We start from the raw sequence: 20416 nt of genomic DNA, 5'->3' as shown, positions 1-20416 counted from the left end.
CGAGGGGCTAAAAAGAGCGGGGGCTTCCCAAGTGGCGTCCCCAGGACTCGGTTTCCAGACCCCTTCACATCACGTCTTCTCTCCCACTCAATCATAAACAGGGCATCTCGCCCCTGGGTTTGAACTCTAGGGCCCCAGGTCGCGGTGGCTCCGCTGGCCGGGGGGCAGGGCGCGCACTCTCGCCCCTACCACGCCGCCTCACCTGGGCGCATGCGCTGACCCGGCCGGCGTGCCCGGGCCGGACGAGCGCGGTGGGGGCGGGGTCTGGTACGGATGGGGGCGGGGCCGCAGGCTCTGACTGACAGGTCGACTGCGCTGCCGGGACAGTCCCTCCGCTCCCGATCCGGCGGGAGGGAGGGGGGAGGGGCGGGATTTCCTGCGGGAGGTGCCGAGCCGGTCTTGGAAAAGGAGGAGAAGGAGGAGAAAGGGGGTAAGGGGGGCAGTGGGAGCCACCGTCCAGAGTGCCAGGGACCAAGCAGGGCCAGCCAGACCCCCAGCGGGGCAGCTGGGAGAGGTGAGACTGCGGGGCCTGCGCGGGGGGTCAGCACCTTTGAGGGCGGGCACAAACTAACTTTTCTTTCGAGATCGGCGGGAGCCTTCGTCTCTCTGCTCCTTCCGTCCTCTTCGCGCCCCTGTTCCGTCCTCCCGCATCAATCCCTCCGGCGCTTGGCTTTCCCGGTCGCTCCCGCCGCTTTGTTCCCCGGGTCGGCCCGGGTTGGGCTGGGTTGGGGGATTGCGCGGCGTTGGACGGGCATTCCGGGGGGCGGGGGAGCCAGCCCGACCCCAAGCACTACCAGGGGCGTCCTCCTCCTGTGCCGGCTGCGGGCAAGAGCAGGAGTGCCATCTGGGTTGGGCTTGGGACGTTCTAGGAGTAAGGAGACCCCAGCTAGGGCCCCAGGCCTGCACGGGTCTCATGCCACAGGGCTCGGGCAACAAATTCCTGGCCACTGAGAACTGACGTAAGCTTTTCTGCAGCGAAGTCGGGGCTCCGGGCCTCAGGTTCAGGCTTGGGGGGCCAGGCAGCCCCTTCTGCCAGCACGCCCCAGCTCTTGTCTCTGTTCTGCACCCCGCTGCTTCCCCATCCCGCACAAGGGGTGAGGAGGGTCAGCAACAGGTGCTGTAAAGCCTCCCCGTCCAGCGGTCAGACCCCTGCCAGAAATGGGGAGCTATAAGCGCCCCACTCCGCGCTCTGAATACTTAAAGAGCCTGGGGCTAGGGCATCCAGCTATTATAGTAAAGCTTAGATTGGGAGGAGGAGTCTGGGGCAGGCACCTTCCACAGGGAGTGACCCTTGCCTGTCTGTCTGTGTGTGACCCTTCCAGGCCCCACCTTCTGGCCCACCAGTTGTCTGTGGGTGTCAGAGCCCCGGGCTGTGGAGAACAGGCTGCTGGCCCAGCCTGCCTCTGTGTGTCGTGCTGCCAGGGCCCCTCCTGCCCCAGGTTGAGGTGCTGCCAGGTGCCCTGGGGCCTCAGTGACTCAGCCTCCCTCTCCCAGAAAGTCACCGCCTCACCCCAAATACTCCTCTCATGCCTGGCAGCTGTCCTCCCCCTTTGAGTGGCTTGGCCCTTCCTTGACTCCGAAGGGCAGCGAGGGTGGTTTGGGGGCTCCCTAGAAGCGCTGTCCTACACTTCTGAGCCCCACTCCTGGGACCCTTGCAGGCCTGGCCCCACGTTCAGCAGAGGCACTGCACCTTTTTCCAGACCCCTGAGACTTGTCCACTGCTGCTGCCCGAGGCCCGAGGGAATGCTGACTGCGCTCTGGGTGGGCATTGGTGCTCCTGAGCCGCGCCGGGAAGATTCGCGTGCCCAGTCCCAGCCCATCCCTGGGCCGTCAGACACTGCAAGAAGGTATCTGTCCAGGTTTCCACGTGGCCTCCACCCCCTCAGAAATCGGTTTTCCTGCTTGTGGTGGCTGCTCATGAAACACTTTGAGGGAGTACCCATTAGTGCCTAACAAGAAGCCCACTGCTTGGGAAACCGGACTCGCTTCCCCTGGACGCCTGGCCCTCCAACGGGCCAAGGCATGGCACCCTGACGCCTTGGCTTAGACCTGAAGTTTTCCTGCCTCTGCCTGGACTCCTGATCCCAGAGCCCAGCCCAGGGACCGGAATGGGTCGTGAACAGGACCTGATCCTCGCCGTCAAGAACGGAGATGTGACTGGTGTGCAGAAACTGGTGGCTAAGGTCAAGGCCGCAAAGACAAGTGAGTGCTTGGTGGGGTGACTGTCTAGCTGAGACCCTGCCCTGAGTGCTCAGGCTACAGAGAGAGGCTTGGGCGGGGGGTCACTGTGATCTGGGGATTTGGGGGTGGGAGGACTGTCTGTTCTGTAAAGAATGCTTCTATGGGACAGCCACAGAGGAAGTTGGGTCACCCCTTGCTGTGTATCCTTAGGCAAATCACTTAGCCTCTCTGGGCCTCAGTTTCCTCACATGTGAAGTGAATGGGTTGAAATACATTCGTTTGAGTTCTTTTGAGCGCCGACTGTGTGCCAGGCTTTGTTCTAGGCACCGGGCCATTATGTGGCAGCAGTAGATAAAACAGATTGAAATTCCTGCCCTCGTAGAGTGGCCTTTAGCAGGTGGTTTTTCTGATGTGTTCTTTGGAAGCAGGAGATTTCTGGCAGCGGGGTTGGGAAGGACTAAATAGCAGCAGGTCCAACCCCATCCCCCAATTCAACAACAGCAAATGTGCATTTATGACGGCTTAATGGGGATGCCCAGAAGATAGCTTTTAAAAAGAGCTCTACTGCTTAAAGCAAAGTTCATCACTATCTCAGCGCTTGCTAAAGCCCCTTCCCCTTGACTTAGCTGCCTGTGTCGCTGGGGGTGTGTATGGCCAAAGCTAACTTTCTAGAAGTTTCTCCAAAACCCTTGACAGGGTTGTGGGGGCTCCATGCATGAGTGGCCACACCTGAACCCCATTTCTTGGGTACCTCTGTGGTGAGATGTCCCCCCCACCTCCAACTTCTGGGCTTCAAGGTTGAGTTCTCTGAGCTGTCCTAGGAGGACACTGGATTTGCCCCCTGAGTTTCGAGACCAGCAGGGACATGAGGTATCTCCCGCCACCAGACTGGGGCTGGGGGGAGGGAGGGTTCCCTGGGAGTGCTGGGGCTCTAGCCTCAAGACACACCTTGGCCCTGTGCACAAGAAGGGCCCCCCCTGACTACATGAAGACAACTAATTATCCTCAACCACACCTGGGAGTTTGGGGTGCCAGAGGATGGATTTGAAGGGCCTGGGAGTCATGCACAAGTGTGTGTACCCACCTGTACACCAGGGCAGGAGAGCCAGGGTATAGGAGCTTGGCTGCGGTCAGGAGGAAGGCCAGGTGGTATGGTCTCTGTGCCCTTGGGAAGTGGATACCGGGCAAGCACAGTGGAAGGAAGGTGCCAAAGAGGTCCTGGGAGGGCCCCGGAGGCCCAAGGGTGGGAGCCACTCCCCCTTCTCCCTTCACCTCTGTGTTGTTTTTGGCGACCTGCCCAGTAGGGCCTTGGCTGAGCTGCTGCTGGCCTCCCAGTTCTGGGGCCTCCAAGTGAGGCCCTTGAGGAGGGTGGGGTCTGGATGCTGGTGGCGGGAACCTCACGGCCAGGCTCCGGGAAGGTGCCCCGTGCCCCAGGAGAAATGTCTGTGGAGGAAGAGATTCCTTCCCTCAGCCCCAAAGGGGACTTGCATGTTGTGTAGTCACCAGGCACAGAGTGACAGGGTCCTGGGATTCCTTGTGAAGCCCTGATCCAGAGCCTCCGCTCCCAGTCCTCGGAGAAGCAGGGAAAGCTGGAGCAGAAAGGAGATCACAGGGTGGTGTTTGCAGACCTTATAGTTTACGAAATATCAGAAGTCCTCGATTTCCTGTGAAATTGGTATTTCTGTATCTGCTTTACAGATAAAGAAACTGACACTCAGAGAGGATTAGCGAGTTGCCCAAGGTCACACAGCCATTATGTGGCAGATCAGAGTCAAGTTCCTGTCCTCTCCCCTCTGCTCCTCCACTTGGCTGCCCATCAGAATTACCTAGTGGCTGTTCTGAAAGTGCAGATTCCCCGTTCCCCCGCAGAATTAGAATCGTCACAGAGATCTTGAGACCCGGTGAATCGGGAAGTTCTCCAGGTGACTCTAAAGCAGTCCTCAGAAGGGAAGCCGGGAATTCCTGCTCCGTGTCACAGGGGGGCAAAGGAAACTGATGGAAAGGGAGGTGTCAGGGCTCCCCTTTTGCCTTCTGGTAGGTGGCTAGAGCCTTCTGGCTGGCCAAAGAGAGATGCTCCCTCAGCCTCCTACACTTGCTCTCTGGTCCCTTTGGGGGTTGGCATTCCCTGCCCACCCTGGTCCTCTTGAGGGAGCAGGTGGCTGGGAGGAGAGCGCGCGGTGGCCCTGGTCTTGCCCCTGTCCTCCCTCCCTCCCCTGCTCCCTTTTCCGAACTGTCTCCTTTTCTGGCCAGAGGAAACGGAGTGGGCTGAGGGTGGCCCAGTGAGCTCACATCCTTTGCCTGAGCCTAAATCAGGAGCGACCCTTCCGCCCCCAGAGCCAGGCCGGGAAGAAGGCTGCCCCGCAGGGGAAGTGGCTGGAGCCGCTGCCAGGAACCAGGACCCTCCTCCCTCCAGCCAAGGTCCCTAGCCCAGCCACTCTGAGCTTCTCTCCCCCACCGCCTTTCCGGCCATTGTTCTGGAAAGAACAGAGCCACCCAGCCTGGCCCTGCCCCTGTTCCTGTCTGTCCCTCCTGTCACATTGTCCTGCCACTCCCCAGAGGGACTGTATCTCACTGCTGAGCTGCCCCATCCTGGACTGGCCAGGCCTGGCAGCAGGTGGAGGGACTTTCTCCTTCCTGCCGACCTCGTTGTCCTCAGTGCTGCTCACAGAGGTCCCGTGGCTGCCCAAGGTCGCGCAGCCAGTGAGGGGGAGACTTGGAACCACACACTTCCTGCTCCTAAAAGCCCCTCTCCTTCTCTAACTGGCTCTGTGTGACAAGGACTTTCCGAGGGGGCTAGAGGAAGGCAGGGAGGCCTCTGTTTCTTGCCAGCGGCCGCCACCCCCTCACCCCTCCATCACTGCCCAGCTCTGTATTTACCTTTCCTCCGTAGCGTGTAGTGTAATTCGGCTCAGTCCTAAATGTAGCTGTCCCCTCTCTCCCCATCCCATGCTCCTCACCCCCGAGCTGATCCCTCCCTGTTGGAATGAGGCCCTGTCTTGCTGGGGTATTCAGGGGCCCACTAGGGCCTGGAGGGCAGGCCTGGACCAGCATGCTTGGCACCCTGCCCAGCCCGGGTTGAGCCAGGCCTCCTCCTTCCCAGCAGGGGTGGGTTCCAGCAGGAGACCGGCCGCCTGTGACAGACATTCCTCTTCCTCTCCCAACACTCATCAAGGACCGCCCCCTCCTGTGCCCTGGCCGGTGCCTGGAGCACACCTGCCTGAATCCAGTCACCCTCCCCGGCAGGGGGATGGACCAGCGTCCTGCCTGTGCCCCTGGCTCCTGTGGCCATCACCCAGCAGAGAGCCCTCTACGCAGGGCGTGGACCTCTCTGCCGGGAGCGTGTGGGTGCAGAATCAGCAGTTACTCCCCTGACAGGAGCCGTGGCCGCGGCGGGGGGCGGGAGCTATACCAGTTTTGCTGGAGGACAGCATGTGGACAGTAATGGCTAACGTGTAAGGCGCGGCGGAGGGCGATGGCCCCCTCTGCGGTGTGCCGATAAGGGTCAGGCATTATCCTCACACCCCTGGTGAGCAGGCCCATTCTACAGATGAGCACACTAAGCCCGACAGGTGAAGTGCCTTGCTCAGGATCACACAGCCTGGTGCAGGTCTGTCTGACGCCACCTTCTTCACTGTGCTCCACTCAAGGATGTCCCCGAGCTTGAGTCCAGCCCCGGCATCTGCCCTGCTCCCCTCCAGCTTCTGGTGCCCCTCTCCTCTCTCCGTCAGCCCCCTCGGCCCAGGGAGACAATGAGACTCTCCTTGGCCCGCTCAGGCAGGAATGCTAACCATGCGCTCGTGGGCCTGTCCACTGAGGGCATGCATGCCAGGGCCTCCCTTTCCCGCCCCCTTTGGCTCTATAAACAAGCTGGGCTGGGGGCCTGGGGAAGCCAGGCCCCTGCTGCGGCTCCTGCGCTGGGCACTCTGGAGCGGATGGGCCAGTGGGCCGGGTGCGGAGCTATAGGGACAGGACAGCCGAAGGGCCATGGGGCAGGCTCTTTCTTGCACACCAAGAGGTCAGCTGGATTGGGGAATCGTGGGGAGGGAGAACTCGTCAGGATGCAGGTGGGGGCAGATCATTCTAGAGTGTCCTGATGCCCTCTGCTCCGATCCCCCAGAGCTCCTCGGCTCCACGAAGAGACTCAATGTCAACTACCAGGACGCTGACGGGTGAGCGTGAGCCCATACCCCTCTCAAGAGCTGTGGGGTGGGGGAGGGGTAAGGGGAAAGACCTGGCCCCTAGAGTCCCTTCCCCTCTCAAACTTGGCCCTTGAATTGTGTTTGCTGAGAGCTCTGGTTCCTACCCACCCTCCTGCGTGTGGAGCTGTCCTCGAGTGAGGGGAGGGAGCCCGGTGCCTCTCTGAGGGGCCTCCTGGGTCAGATTCCTGCTAGGCCCCCTTTTCTCCCCAGAGGGTAGGAGCCCTGAGGCTCCTGCTCCCACGGCCCCCTCCCCTGGGCTGGCTGGGGGGGGAGGCCAGACAAACAGGCCTCTCAGCCCAGACACTGAGCCCTTTCATGCTGCAGGCCGGCTGCTCTGCACTCCCACGGCAGGGCTGGCAGGATGGGGGAGCGGGGGCACAGTGGGCAAGTCACTCAGCCCTGCCAGCCTCCGGGACGGGTGGAGGAGCAGGATTTGGGGGGTGGGGGACCACTCAGTTGACACCCCTCCCTTGTGTCCCACCACACCAGATTCTCTGCTCTCCACCATGCCGCCTTGGGGGGCAGCCTGGAGCTCATAGCCTTGCTGCTGGAGGCTCAGGCCACCGTCGACATTAAGGACAGCAATGGTGAGACCCCAGAGTGCCCCCTGGACACACCCTGTGGTCAGAGTCTGCCCCGCCACATCCTAGCAGTGCTAATACGTGTCCGCACAGCTTCCCTGGCTCTTTTTCATCTTCATGGCCTTCTGGGGAGCTGGGGGTGGTTCTGATGCCCCGTTATCCAAATACCCCGTTATCCAGAGGAGGCTCAGCTTGCCTTCCCGTCCTGAGATCCCCCGTGGGGGGCCAGGTGGGATTCCGACTTCAGCCCCACACAACCGACGTCGGCCCCTCCCCTTGGATCTGCCTGCCCCTGCAGCTGGGGTGACTCCAGACTCTGCCCAGTGCCCTCGCCTGCCCCCGCAGCATGCCAGGATGTCCCCAGATCCCCTTCCCCTCTGCAGGCATGCGCCCGCTGCACTACGCGGCCTGGCAGGGCCGGCTGGAGCCCGTGCGGCTGCTTCTGCGCGCCTCCGCGGCCGTCAACGCCGCCTCGCTGGACGGCCAGATCCCGCTGCATCTGGCCGCCCAGTACGGACACTACGAAGTGGTACGTGAGCCTGCCTGCCCGCGAGGGGTGCCGGAGCCAGGGGTCGGGGGGAGCTGCTGGCCAGGCCGGACCCCTCACTCAGCTTCCTCCACCCCAGTCAGAAATGCTCCTCCAGCATCAGTCCAACCCGTGCCTGGTCAACAAGGCGAAGAAGACGCCCCTGGATCTGGCCTGCGAGTTTGGGCGGCTCAAGGTGAGGGGTGCTAGGGGTACTTAGTACCTAGTACTGGGGGTACTAGGTCCTGGGCAGCTGTGGGGCGGGGGCGGGGGATCTCAGGAGGAAGTCCTATCTGGGTGCTGCTTGCCACAGGTGGCCCAGCTGCTACTGAATAGTCACTTGTGTGTGGCACTGCTGGAGGGTGAGGCCAAGGACCCCTGTGACCCCAACTACACCACGCCCTTGCACTTGGCTGCCAAGAATGGCCACAGAGAGGTCATCAGGTACCCACTGCCCCCCCTACTTCCTCATCCCCTTCCTGCGGAATGGGTGATGTCCCATCAGTGCCCTGCCCTGCGGCCCTCTTCTCTCTGGCTCTGGGTCACTCTCCCGGCCCCCGGCAATCTGCTTCCTCTCCTGCCCCCCACCACCCCTGTGACTTGCTCCCCCCCCCCCAATCCACAGGCAGCTCCTTAGAGCTGGGATCGAGATCAACCGCCAGACCAAGACGGGCACGGCGCTCCACGAGGCTGCGCTGTACGGCAAGACAGAGGTGGTGCGGCTGCTCCTGGAGGTGGGCATGGGCGCCTTCACCCCTCCCGCTGCTAGGGGCTGCGCCGAGGACAGCTGGGGAGGCACAGAAGGGGGTCTCCACCAACAACGTGGCTTTTGGGTGGGCCGCGGCCTATGGCTGGAGAGCAGACAGACCTGGTTCGAGCCCTGGTTCTGCCTCTCGCCAGCCGAGTGATCTTGAGCTCATCTTCAATCCTATCTCTGAGCTTCCGTTTCTATATCTGTAAAAGTTGAAAACGGTATTCACTGTTCACCTCCGGGTGGTGGTAAGGATTGGGGGAGATGGCAAGCAGAGCGCTTCGTGCCTGCTCACGCTGCACTGGGCTCCCAGGGCGGGGTGGATGTGAACATTCGGAACACGTATAACCAGACGGCGCTGGACATCGTGAATCAGTTCACCACCTCCCAGGCCAGCCGCGAAATCAAGCAGCTCCTGCGGGGTGAGTGTGCGTGAGAGAAGACCCCACCGAGGTTGGGTGTCTGGAGCCACTCCCGTGGGGACTAGGAAGGGAGGCAGGAACAGTGTCCCAGGAGCAAGATGTCACGCTCCCAAACCAGGGCTGGTCAGGGGACTGCGGCCACAGGAACCTGGAGGAGGGTCGTGAAGGGGACATGACAGGCGGGAAGACACCCTAGGGACCCTCAGATGATGCCCTGCCCTGCCTTTTCTCTCAGAGGCCTCGGGGATCCTGAAGGTCCGGGCACTCAAGGATTTTTGGAACCTCCACGATCCCACTGCTCTCAACGTCCGCGCAGGGGACGTCATCACGGTGAGGACCCGGTGCGGACGTTCCTTTGCTAGCACCAACGATTGCTGTCACGTGCGTGGGCACCTGCTAAGGTCTTTCTGTACACTCTCTTACTGACTTCCTCCCGCCCTGGGTAAAGTAGGTGCTAGTTAACTGTTTCCTTTCTGGGCATGACAAAACTGAGTCGTAGAGAAATTAAAGTGTTTTGCCTGAGACCCCACGGCAAACAGCAGCATTGGGATTTGAACCCAGGCTGACGCCGGGACTCTCGTGTGTATGCCCAGGAGGCATGCAGAGGACTGGGCTGGATGCCGGTAGGAAGGGCAGAGCGGTGGGTGCACTCGGGCATCAGCTGCTCGTGGGGAGAGGAGGAGCGGGACTGTGGCTGTAGGGCTGGCTGCCTGCCCTTGTTTGGGGCAGGCAGTGACTGCTGTCATCGTCTCCCCAATGCCTCATCTGCCCCAGGTGCTGGAACAGCATCCCGACGGCCGCTGGAAGGGCCACATCCATGAGAGCCAGAGGGGCACGGACCGTGTGGGCTACTTCCCTCCAGGCATCGTGGAGGTGGTCAGCAAGCGGGTGGGCGTCCTCGCACCCCGCCTCCCATCGGCCCCCACCCCGCTACGCCCAGGCTTCTCTCGGACACCGCAGCCCCCTGCTGAGGACCCCCTACACCCTTTGACCTATGGCCAGCTCCCTCGGGTGGGCCTCAGCCCAGACAGCCCAGGTACGCCCTCCCAGAGGGCAGTGCTGGGCACTGGGGTGGGCGTCTGGCTGTGGCAAGCTGCCAGTCAGCTGTTGGCGGGGCCAACTGGGGCTCTAACCCCTTTGCTTGTGCCCCTGCAGCAGGTGACAGGAATAGCGTGGGCAGCGAGGGCAGCGTGGGCAGCATCCGCAGTGCTGGCAGCGGGCAGAGTTCCGAGGGCACCAACGGCCATGGCACTGGCCTTCTGATCGAGAACGCCCAGGTGGGAGGGAGGAGGAGGGAGTGGGTGTGGGGAGCGGGACAGAGCCGTCCCTGCTGCTGTCAGCTCCCCACGTGCTGAGTCGCTCCTTCCCTGTCTCTAGCCGCTGCCTTCCACAGGAGAGGACCAGGTGCTGCCAGGACTGCACCCCCCATCCCTGGCAGGTAGGAGGGGTACATGGTACCCGGGTAGACACCCCTCTAGTGTGCCACTCCTGATTCCCTCTCTCTCTCCCTCCTGAAGACAACCTGAGCCACCGCCCTCTGGCCAACTACCGCTCTGGGGAACAGCTCTTCACCCAGGACGTGAGGCCCGAGCAGCTGCTGGAGGGGAAGGTGAGAGCTCTGCCCGGAAGTGGGCTGTGGGCCCCTGGGATGCGGTGGTGTGGACGGGCCTCAGGCTGGGCGCCCAGGGGAGGCTGGGCACACACTGCTCTGTTAACTTCGGCCTCTGCCCCCGTGCCGCAGGATGCCCAGGCCATTCATAACTGGCTCAGTGAGTTCCAGCTGGAAGGTTACACCGCTCACTTTCTGCAGGCCGGCTACGACGTGCCAACCATCAGCCGGATGACTCCCGAGGTAGGTGCCACAGCAGGAGGGCGGCAGAGGGCCCAGCGGGTGGTGGCTAGGGGGTGGGGGGGCCTGATGGCACAAGTCTGTGTGGCAGGACCTGACGGCCATCGGCGTGACCAAGCCTGGCCACAGGAAGAAGATCGCCTCCGAGATCGCACAGCTCAGCATCGCCGAGTGGCTGCCCAACTACATCCCGGTAAGCAGGGGCCAGCCCCGGCTCCTAGCCTCAGCTGTGGCCGACGGGGCCCTTCCTCGCCGGGGCGCTGAGGCTGGCGTCCTTTTCCAGGTGGACCTACGGGAGTGGCTGTGTGCGCTGGGGCTGCCGCAGTACCACAAGCACCTGGTGAGCAGCGGCTACGACTCCATGGGGCTGGTGGCCGACCTCACCTGGGAGGAGCTGCAGGAGATCGGCGTCAACAAGCTTGGTGAGAACTGCCCTGGGGCCTCCTGGCCGGGCCTCCCGCGTGCCTCCAAGGGGCTCTGAAACAGTTCAGGGTTCAAGCCCGGGAGGGAGCATGGGGGCCAAGAGGGACTGGAGTGGCCCTTTGCAGCCCCAGCTGACCCTGTGGCCTCTACCCCTCCCTCTCAGGTCATCAGAAGAAGCTCATGCTGGGAGTAAAGCGGCTGGCCGAGCTTCGGCGGGGCCTACTGCAGGGGGAGGCCCCAGCGGAGGGCGGCCGCCGGCTTGCCAGAGGCCCAGAGCTGATGGCTATCGAGGGACTGGAGAATGGGGACGGTCCGGCTGCAGCTGGCCCACGCCTCCTCACCTTCCAGGGCAGCGAGCTAAGCCCAGAGCTGCAGGCAGCCATGGCAGGGGGTGGCCCTGAGCCCCTCCCCCTGCCCCCCGCCCGCTCCCCCAGCCAGGAGAGCATTGGAGCACGCTCACGAGGGTCCGGTCATTCACAGGAGCAGCCTGCCCCCCAGCCCAGTGGCGGAGACCCCGGGACCCCACAGGAGAGGAACCTTCCAGAGGGCACAGAGCGGCCCCCTAAGCTTTGTTCCCCACTTCCTGGCCAGGGGGCCCCCCCTTATGTGTTTATGTATCCCCAGGGCTCACCCTCCAGCCCAGCCCCAGGGCCACCTCCTGGCGCACCTCGTGCCTTCTCGTACTTGGCTGGTCCCCCTGCAACCCCTCCGGACCCACCTCGGCCCAAGCGCCGGTCCCACAGCCTGAGCCGCCCTGGCCCTGAGGACGGGGAAGCAGAGGGGGAGGCCGAAGGGCCGGTGGGCAGTGCCTTGGGCAGCTACGCCACCCTCACCCGGCGGCCGGGACGCAGTGCCCTAGCGCGGACCAGCCCTAGCCCGACCCCAGCACGAGGGGCTCCCCGCAGCCAGTCCTTCGCCCTCCGTGCCCGACGCAAAGGCCCGCCACCCCCGCCCCCTAAGCGCCTCAGCTCCGTCTCTGGCCCCACCACGGAGCCTCCTCCTGTAGATGGGAGCCCGGGACCTAAGGAGGGGGCCTCTGTGCCCCGAAGGCGAACACTGAGTGAACCAGCCGGCCCCTCGGAGCCCCCCGGCCCACCTGCCCCAGCTGGCCCCGTGTCGGACACAGAGGAGGAAGAACCAGGGCCGGAGGGGACGCCCCCATCTCGGGGCAGCTCAGGGGAGGGACTCCCGTTTGCGGAGGAGGGGAACCTGACCATCAAACAGCGGCCGAAGCCAGCGGGACCCCCATCCCGGGAGGCCCCTATGCCCGCTGGCCTGGATTTCAACCTCACAGAGTCAGACACTGTTAAGCGGAGGCCCAAGTGCCGGGAGAGAGAGCCGCTGCAGACGGCACTTCTGGCCTTCGGGGTGGCCGGTGCTACACCCAGCGCCTCTGCCTCCCTGCCCTCCCAGCCCCCCGGGGAGCCCTCCTCCTCAGCGGCTCCCAGCCCTCCCCGGCCTGACCCCAGCAGCCTTCCAACTCAGGGAGCTCCGGCGCCTCTTTCTCCCGGCCTCCCAGCCCAGCCCCCTGTGGCCCCCAGCCCCGGGCCTGCTCTGGAGAACTCGGCAGGTGGTGGGCAGCCTGGGGAGGCGGAGCCCCCTGCTTCCCCTGCAGCCCTCATCAAGGTGCCCGGTGCAGGTACGGGGCGGGGCCCGCGGGAGGGGGTGTCGTTTCCAAGGGTCGCGTCCAGCCTCTCGAGGCACAGCCAACCTTTTTGTCTCTGCAGGAATGGCCCCCAAGCCTGTGTCTGTGGCCTGCACCCAGCTGGCATTTTCTGGCCCTAAGCTGGCTCCCCGGCTCGGCCCCCGTCCTGTGCCGCCTCCGAGGCCCGAGAGCACTGGGGCTGCGGGCTCTGGCCGGGCCCAGCAGAGGCTGGAACAGACCAGCTCGTCCCTGGCAGCTGCGCTGAGGGCGGCGGAGAAGAGCATCGGCGCTGAGGAGCGAGAGGGGTGAGGGGTGCCGGGTGCCAGGCGGGGAGGGAGAGGGTTGCAGTGCAGGAACAGCTCCCCCCAACTCCTCTTCCCCGGGTCCCGGGAATGTCCGTGGGGACGGGGGAGCAGACCGATCCTGAGGCTGGGGCGACCCTTACTGGAACGGGAGGAGCCCAGGCTCTGAAGTCACCCACATCTGACCTGTGGGGGATCCTGGCGGCTGCCACTGAGAGGCATGTGAGCTCGAGCACCTCAGCTTCCCCGAGCCCGAGTGCCCTCACGGAAGGGCCGGGAGAAGACGCACACCGGGTGCTTGGCACCGGCCGGGAACACAGGCACAGCCCCTGCCCGCCACGGCCCAGTTTCTGCTCTGACCGGCTCCTTCCCCCGCTGCAGCCCTCCCGGCACCTCCACCAAGCACATTCTGGATGACATCAGCACCATGTTTGACGCCCTGGCCAACCAGCTGGACGCCATGCTGGACTGAGCCCCTGGTGGCCTTCAGCCGCGCCCCTCGCGACCTGCAGCGTCTGCGGCCTTCGAACCCCCGCACAGAAGCTCGTGCTGTCTGAGCCGGAGTCGTCTCCACGGAAGACGGAAGCTGACATCTCAGCGGAGCCCCCTCCCGGTGTGTAACCTGGCGAGACAGCCCTGGCCTGTGGACAGGGACCCTGGCAAGAGCTTCTGCCCCGGGGACAAAGGTGGCGGCCGGGCTCCTGGGGGGGCTCCCTCTGCCCTCCCCCACCTCCAGGGTCTCCAGTGCCGAGGACCTCTTGGCACCTGCTGTGCTGTCCGGGCACACTCGGAGGCTGGAGAAGGCTGTGTGTCTGACCGGCTCCACACAGGTGTTCACGGGACATGTAAATAAGTGGCCAGGGGCCTGGTCTCCACGGTGGTGGCCTCCTGCCCCCGCCTGCCCTCAGTGAGGCAAAGGTGGCGGGGGTGGGGCCAGTGGGATTAACAGATCCCCAAAGTCCAAACCTTTTCAACTGTAAATGTTATTTTTTAAGCAGAGAGAAATGCATATATTTTAAATGGAATTTATTCTATCTATAACCACCTGAGAGGACACGGGGGATGGGGGCTGCGGACCACAGCGAGAGTGCGCACGGCTCGCCTCGGGGCTGGAAGCCTGATCTGGGTGGCCCGGGCCCCGCTCTGTAACTATTAACCTCTTATCCCAACTAACCCCAATGAAAGTGTCATTCCACGTGATCCGGCTGTGTGTTTGGATCTGTGCCACGGACCTCTGAGCCCAGGGTTGTCACCTAGGCCAGGCCCGAGGGCTCCTACCAGTGGGGAAGGAGCAAGGCGTGGGCCCTCCCCTCCCTTCGGGGCAACCTCACCGGCCAAAGCCTTGGGTGGGCCCCTGAGTGGCTGCCTCATGGACCAGCCACAGATTTTTCTTAAGCAGTTTACAAGTTTTAATACAAACCAGTCTACAGTCATTCCTAAAAGGCTCATTTCCAGTAAAAAATATACACCAGTAAAAACATTCTCACAAGGAGAGCTAGGGCAGGGGGTCAAAAGGAAACCTGGGCCGTGTCCCCAAGACTGACGTGCCAGGCCAGCTTGAAGGTGGGCACAGGGAGAGGTGCCAGGGCAAGGGAGGGGATCTTCAGCTTCAGGTCTGAGCGTGAGGCTCCCTCACAAAGGGAGGGAGGGGAAGTACTCGACCACCTCCAGGCCCCTACCCCAGGAAGACAGGCGGGGTGCAGGGAGGCTGCTGCCTTCCACAGTGGCCTGTCTGGATCTCCCACGGCTGTTGCCACTTAGGTCTTGGCCCCACCAGGTTCATGGCTCTGCCTGGAGACCCGAGAGCAGAGGGCCCTGGGCTAAGAGACCTTGAAGGAGGCAGCCCTCGGGTGGAGGAGGCTAAGAGCCCCTCTGCTAAGTGCACTAGGTTGTACATTCAAGACCAGACTGTCCTGATGCCAAGGCCACAGCTCACCAGCTCCTGCACAGTAAGTCCTGGGGGTCAGGATGACAGCTGGGTTGGATGCAGAGCTGGGCCTCCCGTGCCATGGGGTGCGAGAGGAAACCCTGAAACATTCATGATACCAACTCCCCAGACTCAGAAACTGGTCTGGCTTTAGCCCCAGGACCAGGGCAATGAGGACCATGGTGGCCAATGGCTCAGAAGGGGGAGTTCATGCCCAGCTTAGTCTCAAACTGCAGTTTCTGCCGCTTCTGGTAGCGAACCCGGACCCTGGTGGGGCAAGAAGTAAGAGCCCGGGTTAGAGCAGGAGCCCAGACCGGGGACAGGGCAGGACCCCAGAGGAGGAGGGAAGTCCAGGCAGCGGAGGCAAGCGCCGGAGCTGTGCCCGGGAGGTCACAGGCCCAAGGAATGAGCCTGAGCCCAGAGGGAGTGCCCCGTTGGTGGCTCACCGAATCTCATGCAGCTTCACGACCTCGTTGGTCACCACCACAAGGACCAAGGACAGGCAGCCCAGGAGCCATGTCAGCAGAGGCACGTCGTCCAGACCAAAGTGGACAGGGCTGTCCCCGTCCGTCCACAGCTGCAGGTCCACTGCCGTCTGGACCACCTGGCCCAGTAGGCTGCAGGGAGAGGCGGCAGCCCCATGTGAGCCTTCCGGCTTCCTTCCCTGCCGTTCTCAGTACAAGTAGCTCAAGGAGGGCACCGTCCGACCTCCGGCTCAGCCCCCTGAAGCAGGATTTCCGACCCCCGTCCCGCCAAAGGCCCCTCCCCCACGTCCACCCGCAGATACTCACACCACAGGTACGGTCACGGCCCACCAGAGGTTGGTCAAGGGGCTCTTTCGCCACAGGGGCTTGGTGCGATGCACGTGGGTGATGGAAATGAAGACTGGAGAAAACGGGGTCAGTGTGGGGAGCCATCAGACACCCCCCCCCAACCCGAGGCCTTGCCCCCAGGGCGACCCTCCAGCCCCCACCAGCCCCTCCTCCTGGGGAGCCCCTCACCCGTGTGCAGGACGATCAGGGCGGCGGTGAGCTTCTGAGCCGTCAGCAGCCCGTTGGCAAAGTTGTCAAACCAGGCGGGAGCTGTGTCGGCAGGACTGCCAAAGCAAGGGGTGGACTCAGCCCCACGCTGGGCCCCAGGAAAGCGGACGGGGGGGGGGGGGGGCGGGGCGGGGCAGGCCGCACCTGGGCAGCATGATGGACGAGCAGTTGGTGAGGTTGCGGGCCCGGGAGCTGTCGCAGAAGCTCTGCAGCGTGAAGCCAAAGCAGACGAGGCACGAGCTGATGGTGAGGCTGAATTTGAGCAGGAAGCAGAGCAGGAAGTAGTGCTGGGTCTGCAGGACGAAGGGAGGCCCGTCACTCCCGGGGCGGCCCCCCTGGCCCGGGGCTCCGCAGGCTCTTTTGGGAACTGGGTAGGCCCGGTGGGGAGAGGATCCTTCCCAGCTCTGTACAGCCACCTCCCCTTCGGTTGAGGGAAGTTCTGACCGAAGCCCCTATCTCTCCCCCAAGGCTCGGCCCCCTTGGCACCCACGTTCCTCAGCAAAGGCTCAGGCCCACAGGGCTCCACGTTGCCTACCTTCTTAGGAATAGACTGAAGGTTCTTCCCTGTGGCCATAGACATGATGGAGCTGTGGGGGGGCTTCCCCAACAGAGAGATGCTGAAAAGGAGGGACTTGGTGAAGGGTGGGGACTGTGATCTTCTGTCCGTCAATTCCCATGTGGGAAGCCTTTCGGGAGTTTTGGGAGTGAGGGCAGGCCTAGGGGGGATGGGGCAAGACAAGGGAGCGTCCCCCCTGGCCTTCCCCCCGGCCAGTGTCTCCTGTGCCAGGGGGGGCTCCTTGGAGCTGCTCGGTGCCGTCCCAGCCCCGCCCGCCTGGACCAAGATGGATGGCATAACTCTCACCTGAGCAGAGGGTAGCAAAAGCAGGACAGCCACAGGATGTCTGTGGTGCTCAGCAGTGGCGGCAGCTGAACCAGGCAAGACAGGAACTAGACCAGGAGAGCCAGGAAGCAGGATTAGGCTCTGGCCAATAGTAGGACGCCAGGAGCCCCGCGGCTGCCTTGCCCTGTGCCCAGACAGATGCCCAGAGGAGCTGGGGCCCCAGGGGCTGCTACCCTGCTGACGGGTCAGCTCCAAAGGCCCAGGGGTTCCACAGAGCCAGGGCCCCCCTCGGCCGTGCCACATCCTCCCAGCCGACCGCCCCCGACTCTCGGCTGGACCTTGAGTGGAGGAGCGGGTGGGGTGGGCCGGTGCCGGGGCAGGCCTCCGCTCACCTGGATGACCACGAGCGTCAGCTGGCACTGCAGCAGGAAGAGGAAGCACTTGCGAAGGCCATAGGTGGCGTGCCGCGCCTAGGGACCGGGAGGGACAGAGTGTGGCCGGGCCTACAGCTGACAGATCTTAGCCAAGAGCCAGATGCCCCAGAGGCTCTTGCTAGGAAAGGGTGGAGGCCAGTGAGCCTCTCTGGGAGGGAGATCAGCCCCTGGGAGCCTAGACGGATCCTGTGTCACTCCTGCCCACTCCGCGCAGCCCTCCCTTCCCTGCCCGCTGTGCCAGCCCAAGCCCCTACCTGCTCAATGAGCCGGATGATGCTGATGGTCTCCTCCTGGCGAAAGGTCAGGGAGCAGGGCAGGCTGTTGAGCTGCCCCGAGAGCTGGAGGGGAGAAAGGCCATCCGAGGCCTGGGCCATGCTGGTGCTGGTGGCATAACCAAAGGTCTCCCAGGAGCAGCGGGATGGGTACAGGGGATCCAGGGCAATGCTGCTCAGTGGAGGGGGAAAGCCATCAGCCACACTCTGCGAACATCCCATATCCCATGGGAGGAGGCCAGCACCCGATCCCTCTCTCCCCACCGTGCCCAGTCCGTTGGTCTCAACCCTAGCAAGATCAGCCACGGAATGTGCCCCAGCTCCACGCAAGCCCCCATGCTCGGGCATCCCCCTGACCTGATGTCACTCTGGAGGAAAAGGCAACTGTTCCTTAGATTGGCAGAGCTGCCCAGGCAGCAGGTCACCTCCCCGTATTCCTGCATGATCTTGATCATCTCACACATGGCTGAGGGGGCAGGGTTGGGGAGCACAAGAGTCAGGCGCCTGGAGCCCTGTGTGAGGCTCTGGGCAGAGACCCACAGGGTAGGAGAGCAGGAGATGGGGTGGGGGGAGGAGGCCCCGCTTTGGGGACGGTCCTCCCCTCAAGCACGTGAGTATCATGGAACTGCGGTCCCTTCCGACTCGCTAGAAAGGGCACACCCGCAGCTCCAGCCCACTGCGTTTCCCCGGCTCCTCCCAGCTTGGATCACTCAGCCGCCCGCACGGGACTCTCCTGCAGAGCCCACCGGGAGCCCAGGCCTCCTTAGCAGCCGTAGCAATGGGACTCACTCTCAGGGGTACAGTCGGTGAACAGCGGTACGAGCAGGGGCACGTTGTCGATGTTCTGCAAGTGGGGGCGCACTTGGTGGATGCCGCGTGGCAGCTTGGCCTGGACAGAGCAGAGATGTCAGTAGCCGCAGGGTCGGGAGAGGGCTCCCTCCCTCCTTCCCTCCCTTCTGTGGGCCGGCCAGTCAGCTACCTCGGAGGGCCAAGGGGCCTGGGCCCTGCCATCCTACCCGGTTGCAGTCCTCCAAGAAGCTGGGGAGGTCGCTGTCCGTAGGCTGGAAGCTAATGAGGTCTGAGTGACCCTCCTCCTCCATCAGAAGGAGCCCTTCCGCATCATCTCGGGACACTGTGGGGATGAAAACCTGTCCTTCACCTTGCAGTCAGCCTTCTGGGGGCCTTTTCTTGCCCTGAAGATGGCAGAGAACTTCCTGCTTCCGGTCTCCTCTCCTCCACTGTCAGCTGTTGTTACCGCAGGGAGACGAGGGCCATTTTCCAAGGGAACGTTACTTCTCAAGAGGATCTACGGAGGCTCCTTCTAGAACCGCCCACGCCCACCTCGTCCCTGCCCCAAACCCATGCCCTCACCCTGGTTCAGGTCGTCATGCAGGGAGCCAGCATGGCTCGGGCTGGAGGGGGGGATCTCAGAGCCGGGCATGTCACCGTTGGGCGTCAGGGAGATGTGGCAGTTCCAGCCTGTCTCCAGGCCCATCTTTTCTGCAAATACCTGCACAAGAAAGATGCCAGTGAACAGATGGGCCCACGAGCGCGTGGGAGAAAGGGTCATTGAGGCAGACGGGGGTGGCTCTCCCCCACCTTGCTTTTGAGCTCATCCTCCAAAGAGAAGTAGACGAAGCGGATGCATGCATTGACCAGCCCGTCGATGAGGCGCACGATGTCCAGCCGGGCCTGGTACTGGGAGGACACCATGCCCATGAAGATCTGGCCACTCAGGGCCTGCATGCAGTCTTCCTTCTCCAGCACCTCCCCGATCCCTTCTTCAGGTAGGCACAAGGCACAAAGCCCAGCCGGGACACCCAGGAACCAGCAGATTCCAGGAGGCAGCCCAGGCCACACACACAGATGCCACACCCAAATCAATGAGCATGTGGGCCCCAGGGGACCACACACACACACACACACACACACACACACACGCGCGCGCACACACACGCGCACGCACACACACAGCCACGAGCACGCACACGCACACACAGCCAAGACACAGAGGAGCCAACAGACACAGGAGAAAAGACAATGAAAGGTACTCATCAGTCAGGTGATGATCCTAAGGAGTAACCACAGGGCCAGGGGGATGGGGAGCTGCCCTCACTCTCAGCCATGGCCTCAGTTCATGGTCTTTGGGTCATAAGACTCTGTGAGTCTGTCTGTTTGGTAGCATGGGGAGGGGTGGGGTGGCTCTGAGTCCCTCCGTTCCAGCAGCATCGCGGCCTGGCCTTTTTGTCTGATCAAATAAGACTAATGGTCTAGGGGCGCCTGGGTGGCTCAGCCGGTTAGGCCACTGCCTTCGGCTCAGGTCATGATCTCAGTGTCCTGGGATCGAGCCCCACATCGGGCTCCCTGCTTGGCGGGGAGCCTGCTTCCCTGTCTCTCTCTGCCTGCCTCTCTGCCTACTTGTGATTTCTGTCAAATAAATAAAATCTTAAAAAAAAAAAAAAAAAGACTAATGGTCTACAAATACTGCTGCTTTATAACTTCCAAAGAAAGCCCTTTGCTATCACACCGAGTGTCACCAGAAACCTGGGAGGAGGGCAGAACGAGCACCTGGGTGCCCATGAGATGGCTAAGGGACTTGCCCACGCCACCAGACAGTGAGCGCCACCTCGATGCTCCAGGTCCAGCGAGCCCACGGTTCCCTCCACTCTGATGGATTCCACGGCCCTCCGGAAGCCCCCCCACGCCACCCCCCTCCCCCGGGACGGACGCGCCCGGTACCGTCCGAGCTCCAGCTGTTGCGGCGTGTGCTCAGCTTGATGGGGACGGTGCTGGGCAGCTCACACACGGTGAAGATGCTGCTCTGGCCAGGCGCCTGTACCAGCTCGATGCACTTGCCGTTGAGCTGAGAGGACAGGGCGCAGCTCATGGGCTTGTAGGCGAAGGCAGAGCAGTAACCAGACAAGCAGGCTCGCTGGTAAAAATCCAGCACTTTCTTTCTGCCAAGGAAGCAGGGCAAAAGTGAGGTGAGTGGCCCTGAGGTGCCCCCTGCTTGTGAGCCAGGC

General features: G+C 63.0%; 2 protein-coding genes across 9 annotated transcripts in view; one reads left to right on the top strand and one right to left on the bottom strand.

The window, feature by feature from the left end:
* Positions 1-389: 389 nt before the first annotated feature.
* On the top strand, positions 390-14079 carry CASKIN2 (CASK interacting protein 2). Of its 3 annotated transcripts, none has more exons than XM_080826884.1 (20): positions 390-514; positions 1659-2202; positions 6299-6350; positions 6870-6967; positions 7345-7490; positions 7588-7683; positions 7801-7931; positions 8113-8221; positions 8552-8660; positions 8896-8990; positions 9435-9696; positions 9816-9937; positions 10038-10098; positions 10178-10269; positions 10402-10512; positions 10601-10702; positions 10793-10931; positions 11096-12571; positions 12660-12882; positions 13261-14079. In XM_080826884.1, exons 2-20 carry the CDS (start codon positions 2109-2111, stop codon positions 13349-13351), a joined length of 3609 nt encoding a protein of 1202 aa, XP_080683010.1. In that variant the 5' UTR covers positions 390-514; positions 1659-2108; the 3' UTR covers positions 13352-14079. The 3 variants fall into 3 exon arrangements, with proteins under 3 accessions (XP_080683010.1, XP_080683011.1, XP_080683009.1); XM_080826885.1 differs by having other exon boundaries at positions 395-514; positions 1701-2202; positions 8113-8200; XM_080826883.1 differs by having other exon boundaries at positions 395-514; positions 1701-2202.
* TMEM94 (transmembrane protein 94) overlaps positions 13897-20416 on the bottom strand; it is a 33796-nt gene continuing 27276 nt past the window's right edge. For 4 of the 6 annotated variants that reach the window (XM_080826877.1, XM_080826880.1, XM_080826879.1 and 1 more), the window contains exons 18-32: positions 20133-20350; positions 18993-19174; positions 18765-18903; positions 18410-18525; positions 18183-18282; positions 17751-17859; positions 17376-17565; positions 17080-17157; positions 16709-16794; positions 16382-16463; positions 15991-16139; positions 15808-15902; positions 15598-15691; positions 15253-15423; positions 13897-15073 (exon numbers count right to left, since the gene is read on the bottom strand). In XM_080826877.1, coding sequence (XP_080683003.1) covers positions 15001-15073; positions 15253-15423; positions 15598-15691; positions 15808-15902; positions 15991-16139; positions 16382-16463; positions 16709-16794; positions 17080-17157; positions 17376-17565; positions 17751-17859; positions 18183-18282; positions 18410-18525; positions 18765-18903; positions 18993-19174; positions 20133-20350 — 1882 coding nt within the window. In that variant the 3' untranslated portion in view covers positions 13897-15000. The remainder of the gene's footprint in view (positions 15074-15252; positions 15424-15597; positions 15692-15807; positions 15903-15990; positions 16140-16381; positions 16464-16708; positions 16795-17079; positions 17158-17375; positions 17566-17750; positions 17860-18182; positions 18283-18409; positions 18526-18764; positions 18904-18992; positions 19175-20132; positions 20351-20416) is intronic. The other 2 variants (XM_080826878.1, XM_080826882.1) reach the window with 1 other exon arrangement.

This window comes from Martes martes (genome assembly GCF_963455335.1).
Source record: "Martes martes genome assembly, chromosome: 16".
Lineage (NCBI taxonomy): Eukaryota > Metazoa > Chordata > Mammalia > Carnivora > Mustelidae > Martes > Martes martes.
This window is presented reverse-complemented; position numbering and strand designations above follow the sequence as displayed.